The sequence below is a fragment of the Centropristis striata genome, chromosome 22, assembly GCF_030273125.1.
Source record: "Centropristis striata isolate RG_2023a ecotype Rhode Island chromosome 22, C.striata_1.0, whole genome shotgun sequence".
Lineage (NCBI taxonomy): Eukaryota > Metazoa > Chordata > Actinopteri > Perciformes > Serranidae > Centropristis > Centropristis striata.
In genome coordinates, this window is record NC_081538.1 from 13,896,658 (window position 1) to 13,912,336 (window position 15,679).

At 33.7% G+C, this 15,679-nt stretch overlaps 1 protein-coding gene across 1 annotated transcript in view; it reads left to right on the plus strand.

The window, feature by feature from the left end:
* sult4a1 (sulfotransferase family 4A, member 1) overlaps positions 1-15,679 on the plus strand; it is a 38,458-nt gene that overhangs the window by 17,132 nt on the left and 5,647 nt on the right. Inside the window, exons 4-6 of the mRNA XM_059325520.1 lie at positions 4,913-5,039; positions 5,172-5,266; positions 9,614-9,752. Coding sequence (XP_059181503.1) covers positions 4,913-5,039; positions 5,172-5,266; positions 9,614-9,752 — 361 coding nt within the window. The remainder of the gene's footprint in view (positions 1-4,912; positions 5,040-5,171; positions 5,267-9,613; positions 9,753-15,679) is intronic.

A 15,679-nucleotide genomic window follows, 5' to 3' on the forward strand; every position in this document is an offset into this window, starting at 1 on the left:
GGGATGGCTGTGGCTCAGTTGGTAGAGCGGGTTGCCCACTGATCTGAGGGTTGGTGGTTCGATCCCTGAAAGTGGCAGCCTACTGTCAAGGTGTCCTTTAGCAAGATAAAAAAAATGCACTATGTAAGTGCAGGTCCATTTACCATTTACTTGAACTAATTTACTAAGTCACTTTCTACTACTGGGTAAGATCACTTCTGTTTAACTCCTCACCCTGAGATTTTTTCAATTTCAAACTTGTGGTGACTCAAAGCTCCTTTTGAAGCCACGAAAGTCTTTATAAAACTTTTTGCACATACATTGATATTCACAAACTTTTTTGTGGAAAACTGTTGGAGTTCCCCTGGAATAGAACAGATTTGAGACTAGATCTTTATAAATACTTTATCTTTGTTTTGTCAAGAAGAACAGAAAAGAAAATTTAAATTTAAAGTTTTACTGTTAGAAAACAGAAAGCTGGCTTAAATTTACATTCAGCTATATGCTATGTATTTTTTATATTTTTTTTAATTTAACATTTAACACCATTAATAAATTGAATAATACTGTCAACAATTTACCTTTTTCTTTATGGCGTTTGCACTTAATGTAGAAAAAAGGAAAAACCTTGTAAAATAATTACAGTACATTCCTGGAAAATAACAGTGTAAGGGGTGTACGTTGTGTACTATATAGAATTACAGACACAAAACAAAATTGTGTGAAAACGACGTGTAAATCTGAAACGTAATAAGTAACTATAAATGCCAGATAAATGTAGTGTTGTATTAATGGAGTAGTTATATTTTATTCTGAAATTTACATTTAGTAGTGGCATAAAGTGGCAAAAAATGGAAATACTCAAATTAAGAACAATTACTGCACATTTGTACTTAGGTACAGTACTTGAACTAATTTACTAAGTTACTTTCCACCACTGGGTAAGCTCGCTTCTGTTTAACTCCTCACCCTGAGATTTTTTTCTGTTTCCAACTTGTGGTGACTCAAAGCTCCTTCTGAAGCCACAAAAGTCTTTATAAAACTTTACACACACATACATTGATATTCCCAAACTTTTATGTGGAAAACTGTTGGAGTTCCCCTGTAATAGAGACAGATTTGAGACACTACTGTATATTATAAAATAATATATTCTATATAAAGTCAGAATTCAGTTTAAATTTCCATGAATGAGTGCAACAAATGCAGTTCTTGGTAGAAGAGTGGATGAAAACAACACTATGGTAATGCCACGAGTCAAAGATTCAAAGAATCAAAGAAGAGTCAAATTACATCAGGCCTGATTTATTCCAACACGATCTCATGATATCGATAGACATATCAACAGATTTTCATTTTTAAATGAGAAAAACAAAATCAGAAGGCAAGCTGTTTCTCAACTGTCATTTAGAAACAGGGAAACAAACAAATAAACAGTAGGGGGTCAGGTTGTACAGATGGCCCTGGCTAAACTCTGAGGGGACAGCCATATAAAGGTTATTGCTGGCCCTTATAGCTCCATGTGCCACCACATGCAACAGATTTTCATTTTGAAATGAGAAAACCAAAAAATCAGGAAATCTTGACTATTATTTAGAAATCTGGGGCTGGATTCACAAAATTGTTCTTAAGTTAAAACTTAAGAAAATTCTTCAGAAAAAAAATAGGAAGTTCCTAAGAATGTTCTTAAATGCCATTCACCATTTTTTTCCTTAACCCTTAAAAGAACTATATTTGGTAACTTCAGGTAATATTTCGAGAAAAAAGTCGCAAATTTACTAGATTAAAGTGGCAAATCTGTGCGAAAAAAGTCGCAGATTTACGAGAAAAAAGTGGGAAAAAAGCAACTTTTTTCATCCAGATTCACCACTTTAAATCTCATAAATCTGCCCATTTTTTTCTCGTAGATTTGTCACTTTAATCTCGTGAACTTTTTTCTCAAAATATTATTTTTGTATGTGTTTTTTATACATTCTGACAGTAATATCCTCCAATATTCTCTAGGGTTGAAATTTGGAATTTGCAAGTATTTCAATGAGTGCCCTATTAAGGGTTAAGAATTGTCGTATAGGAACTTCTTAGTTTTCTCACTCAGGAAGTTCTTAGATTTTTACCTTAACCCTCTGGAGTCTTTTTTTGTTTTTTTTGGTCATTGTTGTGGGTGTTTTTTGTGGTTTTTATGTGTGTGTTTTTATGCTTTTAAAAAAAATGTTGGTGTGTTTTTGTGTGTTTCTGTGTGTTCTTTGTAAAAAAAAAAGTGTTTTTGTATGTTTTTTATTTGTGTTTTTTCTAATTTTGTGTGTGTTTTTGTTTTTCTTTACGTGTTTTTTTGTATTATTATTTTTTGTGTGTGTTTTTGTGTGTTTTTTGTGTTTCAAAATGTTGATCTAGTAAGTCAAAATGGCAAAATAATAATCAGGTGAGGTTGTGCTGAAAAAGATGATACCAGCATGACATGGTAATCATTATGTAAGTTGCATATACAGGCAGAATGAAAAAGAGTCAAAAACCAACAAAATAGCTCCAAACTCCAAAGGGTTAAGATCATTGCCAGAAAAACAATTACGGCCTAGAGAGCCTATATTGTCTAATTAAGACAGGATCAGGGAGTGTAAGAGGATCCATTCTGTCTCTCAGAGGCCTTGGTGGATTTTGCTCCCTTGCTGCCACCCAAAGAACTTCGATCTAAAAGTAATAGTAGTAAGGACATGGTTTCAGTAACTGGGCCTACTCAAATAATAGTCATAGTGATTAATTAAGTAGTATCTAATACAACAACTTCCTCAGTGATTTACTAAGAGTACATCATAGTGTAATCTAGGAATAGTGTCACATGTCACACAAACTGAAAGGACATTTACATTATATGTCAACTGCCAAAATAATACGTTTGTTAACAAATTAGTCTAGGGCTGAACTAATTATAAAAGAAATCAAATACATTTCATAAAAATTTGTTCAAGTAAATACTGTCAAGACTAACTGTTTCACTGTAGCTGTTTTAACCCATAAGAACCCAGAACCAATTATCTTTTAAGGAAAATTATGGTGCATATACCACAGACCAGGTGGACCACATAGAACACATTTATGATTTTTAAAAAAAAAATAAAATAAAATACTACTCCTAAATGTCAATGATCTGTGATGTGACATAGACGTTACACTGGGAATTTATGGTATTTATGTTTATGATATTTCTTATTTTAAAATAAATAAACTAGACACATTTTCTGCTTACGGAAACAAAAAAATTGCCTTTTTCTTTGCATCTCCATAACATATATCAAAATTGTGACAGGATAGGATAGGATTATTATTTGTTTATATTTGGTCAAATGTACTTTAAATTGAACAGCAGAGCATTTATTAATTTAAAATAATTTAAACAGTGAAAATATTGAGTGACCTATTACCATTTTTGTTATTGTGACAAATACATCACATCAGGTTTTCGATTTTTAGGTTAAAAGCCTGATGTGACGTATGCGTCACAGCGATATATTTGTTACTTCTTAATTTGTTCAGGAAATATGGTCAAAACAGGTCAAATGCAATACAGAACATTAACGGATTAGAATTGTTAAATGGGTTTAAACTAAGCCTAGTAACAAAAAATAAGCTTTCTGAAATTAGCTACTTTTTCACATTTCTGTTTCCAGTCACAGCCACATTTTGGAGAAATCACTTCTTGTCACAGTCAAACAGTCTTGCTGAGGGATTTAATGAGTTAATGTGAAGCATAAAGCTGCATATGGGAGATTACATAACATTTAAAGTGTTTGTTACACGCATGTCACATGGGTTAACTGAGGGCTTCTCTTAAAGTTGTGAAGAAATATGAGAAGAAATCTAAGAACTTTCATTCGTTCTTAAGTTCTATCTTAGGTAAAATCTTAGTTAAGAAAAAAGAAGAAAGAAAGTTAAGAAAAAAACTAAATAAAAGATAAGAATTTCCTCATGAATATCAAGTCTTCTTAAATTTTGTCTTAAGAGCAAAGTTAAGAAAAAAGTGTCACTTAAGAAGCATTTTTTGCTTAAGAATGCTTTGTGAATCCAGCCCCTGGAAAGAAAAGTTGTTAGAATTCTGTGTTAAATAAAAAACGTGCTCTATATTTATTTTGTGACTTTCCTTGAAACTGATCATTCACGATACGCTTTAAAAAAGGTAATTCTCCATACCCCTACAGTCTTTCCCATCCAACACAGTGGCTGGATATTGCTTACTGCCATCTCTACATATTTAATTAAACAGTGTTGTCTTTTACCCTTTGACGCACAACATGGGTCTAAAGTGACCCAATTTGAAAGAGTTTTTGTTCTCTATCTTTGCAATAAATTATTTTCATCATTCAGTATGTCAGGTTTTCCTCAGTTTGTTTTGGATCATCATACATCCTAATTTTGTTTTCCTTTATTAATTTTTAAATAAAATCCCCTTTTGTGTTACTCTTGTAATGCACAACATGGGTGAAAAATTACCCATATCCATTTTTTAGCTAAGTAGCTTGTTAAGCTAACTGCTGAGCAAACTTCTTGGCTAAGTATTTAGCAAAGTAGCTTGCTAAACTAACTAGTTAGCTAACCTCTTGGCTAAGTAGTTAGCTTAGCAAGCTACTTAGCCAAGTAGTTAGCTTTGTAATAATACAAAAACTTTTTTGTCTTCATAAAGTATGAGAGGCAAAATGGAAATAATGATCTGTCAATATCAAAAATTTAAAGAATACTTGGAATATTCAATCATAAAATAAGTTGATATCAAAAGATAGAGCACAGAAACACACAGCAGCATTAAATAACACAGGAAATGAATGCGGGTCATTTTTGACCCATGTTGTGCATTAGAAGGGGGGTCAATATGTTGTGCATCAAAGGGTTAAATAATCAAGCTGATAAAAGCCATCAGTCTGATCTACAGTCTTTTATATTCTAGGTGATCTACATGGCTCGTAACCCCAAGGACCTGGTGGTGTCCTACTACCAGTTCCACCGCTCTCTCAGGACCATGAGCTACCGCGGAACCTTCCAGGAGTTCTGCCGGCGTTTCATGCATGACAAGCGTAAGTATGTAGGTTAGTGGAGGACTGGGACACTGGGACACACCATCTAGTCTCAGTGAACTCCTGTTCTGTTTTGTCTCCAAACTACTGTCAGTTCATCCATCTCTCTCCCTCTCTGTTTCTCTCTCAAAGTGGGATATGGTTCCTGGTTTGAACATGTTCAGGAATTTTGGGAACATCGTATGGACTCTAATGTCCTCTTCTTGAAATATGAAGACATGTATAAGGTAACTTCATCACTGTCTCTTATGCTTTTTTCTAGCTTTTGTGTGGTAGCTCTGATTTTGACATTATGTAACTCCAAGTCATCACCCAGTAGTCTGTTCCTTGTGAGGTTTGACTGATAAGATTCCCCAACTGGCCACACTGTTGCCACGCTGCAAAAAAGGGTGTGTCTAAAAACAAGATAAAAACACTAAATCTGAGGGAAATGATCTTGCTGCATGGACAGATAATTTCACTTGTCAAGATTTCTTGAATTAAGATGATCTAATCTAGAAATAAGCATGTTGAACACTTAAAATAATAAATTAACTCTTAAAACAAGATAAATTAAAGCTGAAAGCAGTGATGAACTGGCCCGAGCAGAGTGACCTGACAATTATTTGTTTCTTAACAAGATAAAAAAAACTTTAGATTTAGAAATGTTACATAATTTATCTTGTTTTAAGAGTTTATTTCTTATTTTAAGCGTTCAACATGCTTATTTCTAGATTTAACAATCCTAATTTAAGAAATCTTGTCAAGTGAAATTATCTGTCCATGCAGCAAGATCATTTTCCTCAGATTTAGTGTTTTTATCTTGTTTTTAGACACCTTTTTTGCAGTGCATGGTGCTAAAATGCTAACTTACTTACAGGTGTAAGGACTCATTCCTGTGGCGCACTCAATCAGCAACTTGACATTTTATTTATTTCTTTATTTCTAAAGCACCTTTCAAAACCAGGGTTACAAGGTGCTTTACAAAATACAATATCATTGAGGCAATACAACAGTTAAACAAAATAAGAGAACATCATCAAAACAGTGAACAAGCATTAGATAAAATAATAGATAAAATAATAGAAGCAAAAATTAAAATATGTGTAAAAACATTAGAATTATTGCCCAAATGCCTGTCTGTACATATGGGTTTTTAAAAGCTTTTTAAAATGATACACAGATTCAGCTGTTCTGATACTTTACCATTAAATATAACAGTATATTTCTCTTAGAGATATGGTTTTTTTAGTACATTTAACAGTGAGAAAAAGTATTTTTACAAAAAATAAATGCAAAAATTACAATGATGCTTGTTTATATATATTACAGTATAATTGTGCTACAAACACAGTGCCAGTATATTTTACAGTGGTGTCATTAATTTAAAAAAAAGAAAAACCTGTAAAAATTACTGTTTTGGCTGATATATACATTTATGGTGGTTTTTAAAAAATCATTTATTTATCATTTTACAGTCTTTTACTGTCATGGTTCATCTACAGACCATTTTTTTACAGTGTGATGACATGTGCCACAGACACACACACAAATCCACTGCAATGCTGACAAAGTCCAATCAGGTAAAGATAATGAGAACTTCTCTGATTTTCCCTTTTCATCCCGGAGCCGACACATTCTCTAGCTAATTTAAGCCCCTGGCCCATCCATTTCCTTCAGTTGTGATCTAACTGAACCTACACTTTGACCCTCTACACCTGTTTCACACCACGTGGAAGACACATGTATCCTGTACAAAACATTGTTACTTACAGCTCTGCACCTCTGAAAGAAAAATAACATAATATGCCAAATCAATATTTGCCCTTTGCTTTTCCAAAGGTCCTTTTTTACATTATCTGTGGAGGTTATCATGTTTACGAGGTATAAGTCAGACATGTCCTCTCTTCTGCAGATAGGCTTTTCTTAGAATACCTGACCTGTGTGGGGCTGCTGGGACTGGATTATAAACCTTTTAATACTAATTCATTTCATATGATAAATCTATTGTATCTTGTATAGTCAAGTATTTAAATACATATATAATGCCAGTACAATATATCATATTATATCATATCTAGTGTACAACATTAAATGGACAGCATGTGTATTCCAAAAAGGTATTTATTCTAAATAAACAAAGTAAAGCAAACCAAACACACAATCTATGGAATATGGAGTCTACACAGTATAATCTAAGATTATTCACAGTGTAAGAGGAAGAAGTGTGTGTGTGTGTGTGTGTGTGTGTGTGTGTGTGTGTGTGTGTGTATATATATGTTTACACATTATATATTATGTTATGGCTCATTGCTGTTATTATTATTATTATTATTATTACTACTACTACTACTATTATTATTATTATTTACATATAATGTTGCTGCCATTGCTATTATTACTATATGCTGTGATATACTACTACTACTATTATTATTATTATTATATATGATATATAATGTATGTATTATTATATATTCTATACTCTACCATTATTATATACTGTCTAGTCACAATAACATTATTTCCATCATATCACCAGTATAATCTGTCTCTCTGTCTGTCTGTCTGCACAAGTAATTTAAATTCTGACTGACATATTTTAGTGATGCAGAGATATCGTGGCCTATAAATAATATACTGAAGACTTTGTTTTGACCAGATCCTCACACAAAAGTCACACCATGATCATTTGATATATCTTTCAATTAAAAATTAGAATAATGGTGCAGAAATGATTGTTCACTCCAATATTGTGAATCTTATTGCTATTGGAATATCAATTTAAGAGTATATCATAATGTATGTCACAGCTGTTATCTCTAACTATGGTGTCTTGAAGCCAGGGCTGTAAACTGATAGCCTGTATGTTTAACTGTTCCTAGATGACATGTTGTCAGCTGTACATTTTGTCCTTCCATCTCTCAGTGTTTCACACCTTTATACCACACAGATTGTATAAGCAGAGGGAACTGAGTGTTCTCACAGGTGTGGGCGGAAACACAGTCCATGCCTTAGTCCTTTATAAGAACCAGACTGGTCTTCCCTCCAAAAGCACAATATAAGGCATCCGTACAGGCAGCAAAATATGACTCATATTTACATTTTAGACTTTCCTTCGCCGCCATCTTGCTGACCAAGTAGTAATGATTGATGGTGATGCAGAGAATGGGGTTTGTGTCTCTTGTGAAAACAAAAATAAAACGACTTTTTACTAAACTTGCACTTTTTATGTAATTTCTTTGGCTCACGGTTAGTGAATCAGGTATTTTTTTTAACGTAACTTCCATTTTTTACATAACTTCTGTGGCTTGCTTTGTGCTTGTGAGTACTTCACTTCCGGCATTTACGTACATTCATTTACTGTTAAAACTGTCTTTTGTAACATTTTTATAGACTTTTTGCACTAAACCTAGTGTAGTGTAAATGTACTACCTCTCTGAGTGAGAACGAGAATCAAAAATCAAGTCCTTTTAGTTGTCTTTATTATCAGACATCAGAATACACTGCCTAGGTACAGCGGAGGAGAACTTTGTCCAATCTCAAAGGCTTCTGAAAAAGGTGTTCCAAAGTCCAATAAAGCCTCAGTCCTCTCTGCCTTTTTCTGTCTTTGTCAGATCATTTAAACAATTCAATGTTACATCCCATACCCCACGTATAGGGCATGTTTTAAATGAACACGCACACTGCTAAGTCTACTTTTTAACCTTAAAAGAATCTGACAAAATCCCAGATCTTACAGTACGTTATTTCTGGTTTAAACCGGCTGTTACATGAACAAGAGGTCATACTGAAGCCTTTTAGAAAAACCACTTAAAAAAGACTTTATGATTAAAAGTAACAGAAAATATACCACATTTCTGTTAAAACTGTCTTTTGTAACATTTTTATAGACATTTTTTTGCACTAAACCTAGGTCAGAGGCAACGAAACTGCAACCTTTTTTTTTTTTTACAACCGCAAACCGTATGTGTGTGTATAATGACAGTGTGTGGGGGACTTAGCTGTAGCTTCTATAAAAACGACCAGAGACTCCTTTTCTTTGTTTTAACTTTGTTTTAACTGAACAAACGTGCAGTATTACAGAGGAAAAAATGAGCGGCATAACACTACTGAAAACATATTTTTTTCTGACTTCTTCTCCAAAAAAACACTTCTTAACCTTTTACTCCAGAGTAGAATGCTACTGCCACCTTGTGGTCTGTATGAGTCACTGTACACGGTATTTTAACTTCCGTAAACAGAAATGAAATGAATGACTCTTTGTAAATATTTTATCCCTTTTCAACCTTTTTAATGTATTACACATGAATTAATGAACTATTAAATTAATAACTATATCAATGAAATAAAGATACAGCAGGGTGTGCTGTTTCTAGAAAACTCCACTCCGTACTGCGAGCCGCAAAACACTCAAATGTGTAATTTTGACAAATGCTCATATGAGACCTTATGAGTGGTATTGACAAATGGTCTATTCTGTCATTTCTGTGGAGATCTTGCCCCAAGAGGCATTTTTCTCAGCATTTGCGAATGATTATTGCTTTCATAAATTTCCCATTTCTATACTCCCCATTTTGTCCTCTCCACCGCAGGATCTGGGGACGTTGGTGGAACAGTTAGCTCGGTTCCTGGGTGTTTCCTGTGACAAGGCCCAGCTGGAGGGCATGGTGGAGAGCTGCAACCAGCTTGTCGAGCAGTGCTGCAACTCAGAGGCCCTGTCCATCTGCAGGGGTGAGTGTGAGAAGAAATGGAAGAGGAAAACTCAACACTGCTCAGTTCCTCCTTTCTTGCTCTGTGCTATGACTTGAGATGTCAGGGTGAAAGGGCCTTTGTTGTTCTTGACACTGACAGTGTGGAGAAGCGTCTCTAAAGCATCAGATCCAGCAAATGTGTTTTTGTTTTTGTTACACTTTCACTGCATGTGACCTTCTTTAGTTCTTTCAGTTTATGATTTTACAGTTGCTGTCCCATGATCTTTAAAGCTTCCCCAAAGTGTTGTAGCAAAACAAAAGGAATCATCTTTAATTAAAAAAAACATGTTTTTGTTTTTTTTCGGATTAAAGGGCTTACTAATGAAGCCATGAAAGCAACATTTTCACATTATTGTTTCTCAACTGGAGCAGGATATTAGGACGTGACTCAATTAATTAATTTCCAATCAATCAAAATCAGATCAAATCAAAATTACTTTAATTTTCCCCGAGGGGAAATTCAGTTAGTCTGGTAGAATCTCTGTTAGAATGAGACAGCCTGATGTCTGTAGGAGAGAAGGATCTTTTGTATCTCTCTCTTGAACCTGCGGAAATCTCTGATCATTTCCTTAGTCTTTGAGGTGTTCAGTAGGAGATAGTTCTTGTGACTCCAGTCACTGAAGGCTTTTATCAGATCCCTAAATTCAGATTCCTGTCCGTTCCTGATACACGCCACAATAGCAGTGTCGTCGGAGTACTTCTGGATGTGGCAGGACTCAGAGTTGTATTTGAAGTCCCCTGTGTACAGTGTGAACAGGAATGGAGCCAGAACAGTGCCTTGTGGAGCCCCTGTGCTGCTCATTAATGTCCCAGAAACACAGTTCCCCAACCTGACATACTGTGGTCTTCTTGTCAGGTAATCTGTGATCCAGGAGATGAAGGAAAGATCCACTCCCATCTCTGTCAGCTTGTTTTTGAGTATGTTGGGCTGGATGGTGTTGAATGCGCTTGAAAAATCTAAATCTACCTGCAAATGAAGAATCAACCCATACAGCAACATGTTATTAATAAGATTAAAAAGACACCTTATATAACAAGACTGTCTCCCCCAAAAAACAACCCAATGTGGGAGATTATTATTACATCAATTTATTTGTCATCATGCATTATTGGTCCTGTTTTGACTAGGTAATGCTCCATGCACAGCTTCCATCACACTGGACAGTGAAAAACACACACAATTAATGTTTCTCCCATCTCTGTGGTGGTGTTTCTATCAATCTGTAAAGAGAAGCATTTCCTTGTGTTGAACACTACAATTTTAAAAACACATAACATACAGGAAATATGTGTATTTAAAAAAATACATGTATGTAGAATAGCTAAAAATGTATTTATTTATTTTTTACTAATTTTTACAGGTTTAAAAAAAAAAATTAACATTCAACACCATTAAGAAATTGAATAATACTGTCAACAATTTACCTATTTTTTTATGCCATTTGCATCTAATGTAGAAAAAAGGAAAAACCCTGGAAAAATAAGTACTATATGGAATTGCAGACACAAAACAAAATTGTGTGAAAACGACATGTAAATCTGAAACGTAATAAGTAACTATAAATGCCAGATAAATGTAGTGTTGTATTAATGGAGTAGTTATATTTTATTCTGAAATGTACAATTAGTAGTGGCATAAAGTGGCAAAAAAGAAATACTCAAATGAAGTACCATTACTGCACATTTGTACTGTACTTGTACTCCTCACCCTGAGATTTTTTCAATTTTAAACTTTTGGTGACTCAAAGCTCCTTCTGAAGCCATGAAAGTCTTTATAAAACTTTTTACACATACATTGATATTCCCAAACTTTTATGTGGAAAACTGTTGGAGTTCCCCTGTAATAGAAACAGATTTGAGACTAGATCTTTATAAATACTTCATCTTTGTTTTGTCAAGAAGAACAGAAAAGACACATATAGAGCAAACAATAAACAGTAACTAAAAGGGAAAATATAAGTCAGAATTCAGTTTAAATTTCCATGAATGAGTGCAACAAATGCAATTCTTGGTAGAAGAGTGGATGAAAACACCACTGTGGTAATGCCACGAGTCAAAGCAGTATACAGTCTGAAGATAAATGGAGTAAATGTTCCTCTCTTAGAGCCATTACATCAGGCCTGATTTATTCCAACATGATCTCATGATATCGACTGGGCTGTTAAAGCTCCTCCTTCAAAGCTATTTAAAGAGAAACTTTAATGATTTATTTTTTTGGTTTGGAAATCTACTTGGCAGCTGTAAGGATCAATACGTTTGTGGATGAGAAGTTAACCGTAGTGAATCTGCAGTGAAGAGTGTGGGCTTTAAAGAGTCACTTCCCCTAAGTTACTAAAAATAGAAACTTCTCTTTCAGAAACCCTGACTTAATCCCTGTAGTCCTAATCGTCCCTGTAATAACTGTGTACAGCTGTGCATGGACCTGGGCATTACTCACTGACACTAACCGGATCCAGGTTTAACTGTGACTCATATGATTATATGACCCAATCAGGATTTTCAATCTTAATAATACTTTGTCATATTGTGATAGCAGCTGTTACCAGAAATGGTTCATCCATAAGTTTTAGTTAGCACAGATCAGGGTCATTACAGTTAACGAAAAACTAACGAAATAACAAAAACTAGAATTGAAAAAACATTTTTGTTAACTGAAATAAAAACAAACAAACGAGAATTAAAAAAACAAAAAACGATAACTAACTGAAACTGTATTGTGTGGTTACAAAACTAACTAAAATTATAGTGAAAATGTCCTTCGTTTTCGTCTTTGTCAACTTTTTTCATATGTAAACATTTTGGTTGATATGAAATCTATGTCATCTATCTGGTTTTATGACTTAATAAACTTAATGGGGCTGAGATGGATCAGACAAAGGAAATAAAGGAACATTTATTGTGACCTGATTGAATCTGGCACCCAACAAATACCCCATTACAAAAAAACTAAAACTAATAAAAACTAAACTAAAACTAAGCAAAAAATAATAAACACTAGCAAACTCACTCTAAAAACAAATTAAAACTAAATGAATTTGAAAACTAAAAATTAAAACTAAAATTTATGAAAAATCCAAAACTATTATAGCCTTGGCACAGACATTTTGTGCTGTAAATTAAAAAATTGCCCACATACAGAAAGTGTCTGGTTGACACTTTTTCATGTATGTATAGCATTTTTGAAGACATTTAACTTCTCTTATAAAATGCTACAAACACAAGTATCAATATTTCAATTGCAAGCTGCAGTTCACATCACAGCCAGGACAGATGTAGGTTTGAGCACAAATGAATTTACAAGTGTTTTCATTTCACAAGTTGCATATATATATATATATATATATATATATATGAATTAATATATATTTACTTAAATTTTGATTTTTTTGAAGGAACTCACCAGCTTTACTTTACTAAAAAGTCTAACTGCAGTAACTACACAAAGGATAAAACTGAGAAAAGCAGTTTTAAAGTTTTTAATGTTTTTTAACTGGCCAGCCAAATTGGTTACAGGTAGATAGGTGATATGACACTTAATTCTACATGTATTGATTAAGTAATTTTTATGCTAAAAAATCATGATGATTTATTTGACCTTTGACCCCAAAAATGACTGCACTCTTGTGTACACTGTGCACACTTTGCTGTAAAAGGTTCTAATAGTAATGACAGAGTGCAGTAACTACAATGTTGTTGTCTTCTTTCAGCTTTTATATTTAGTTTTCAGTGAATAAACATTTTCAAATTGATTTTGTTATAAGATCATTTAAAAGTGCTTAACAACTCTATTCAAAGATTTGAATTTCATAAAGAAATGTTATATTTTAGTCTTAATATAATTGTATCTCTTTTTTACTTCATCACTATCTAGATAATAATTTCCCTTTCAAATACACTTAAAATTTCTATTATTTTTATGTTTAAATTAGTATATATATCCAAAGCAGACATGATTAGTGCAATAACTGCTTAGTTTTGAGTTGGATTTTGTGGTTTTTATATAATTATTCCTCTGAAATAAAGCAAAATTGAAATCTAAAACTTTGTCACAAGATAAAACAGACATCAAGGAGTTCATTTTTAGTTTTTTTTTTAAGTTTTTTAGTAAGTCAATTTCGACCAAAAATGTAGTTACTGCAGTTAGGGCAGAATTAACCTAAACTAAATTAAATAGCTGTCTGAGAACTTATTTTCCCTAACTACTGCCAAATACACAGTTTATTCCAAAAAAAAAAAAGTGTTATTTCACTGTGTTGTACATGTTATTTTTTTGTGAAGAGGCTATGGGTTTGTGTATAGAGAGTAATCTGACCTGCAGTGATGAGTGTGAAGGCTTTACAGGACACGGTATGGAAACATCCAGTACAGCAGGCCTCGTCATCTGATATAATGTCGATACACCTGCTCCATTATACTGTTTACTATAATGGGATTATAATGAGAATATAATTAGATCAGGATTAGACAGACAGGGCCAGAGAAATTTGAAACCAGTTATATAAGACTGGATCTTCCCCTTTCACCAATGCTAGCTGTGGTGTTTTCCCATTCTAACACACACACACACACACACACACACACACACACACACACACACACACACACACACACACACACACACACACACAGACAGACAGTTCAGTCAGTTTCTGTGAGACAGTATCAAAGTCAACATTTCAATCCTCAGACCTTAGACTGAGCTATGCAGAAAGCTTTGGAAGCAAGACAGTTTTATATGAGACACTGTATTCATATCAAACACTAACACTGGACAACACTGCCCTACAAAGTCTAACTGCAGTAACTACATTTTTGGTCAAAATTGAGTTATAACTAAAAAATGAACCCCTTGATGTCTGTAATATCTTGTGAAAAAGTTTTAGATTTCAATTTTGCTTTATTTCAGGGAAATAATTATAAAAAAAACACAAAATCCAACTCAAAACTAAGCAGTAATTGCACTTACCACATCATGATTTTTGAGCATAAAAATGACATCATCAATACATGTAGAAATAAGAGTCATATCACTTATCTACCTATAACCCTTTTGGCTGGCCAGTCAAAAAGCGTGAAAAAACTTTAAAGCAGTTTTTCTCAGTTTAACCCTTTGCGTAGTTACTGCAGTTGGACTCTGTATAGGGCAGAACACACTTCACTGATCTTGCCATAAGTGTTGAAGGTACTGTCACATTAACACATGCACAGCTTTTAATATACAGCAGATACTGTATTTGCATAATAACCAAAGTGAGCTAAGGAACCCCAAGTGTTAAATTAAATAAATGAAAAAATCATTTGTGACATGACAACAGGCAGACAAGCTCATTTAGCCTGTTAGCTCCTGTTAGCTAGTGCAACAACAGTGTCCCCATTCTCATTACATCTGCTTAACTTCACCTGCTTGATAATGAGCGGACCATTTAAAACAGGGACATTAGAGTCAACATGCAGGGCAGAAGGTGTTCAGTAGGAGGATGGGGATCTCTAGTGGGCATGAGACTGGCTGGAACAAAGACAGGGTGTGTGACAACACCACTGTCATGAAATTATGTAATAATACTGTACTTGAAATAAGTCTTCATTATGAAAAATGCCGTCATGAATTTATTTTAACCCTCTGGGGTCTGAGCCTATTTTTTTGCCCTTCATGTACCACATAAAAAAATGTTTACCCATATTTGGTATCCAATTTTCTCATTTTAACCTACTTTATCAACATATTGAGTTGAAAAAATATACTATTTACTACAATAAAAAACACAAATATGCTCAATGAACTGTTTTGGAACTTGAAAATGTAAACATAGGATACAAATATAGACATATAAAAAGGTCAAATTTAAATATAATAAAACTATATACAAAAAAGTCCCATAAAAACATGTATATTTATAGGCTTTCCCC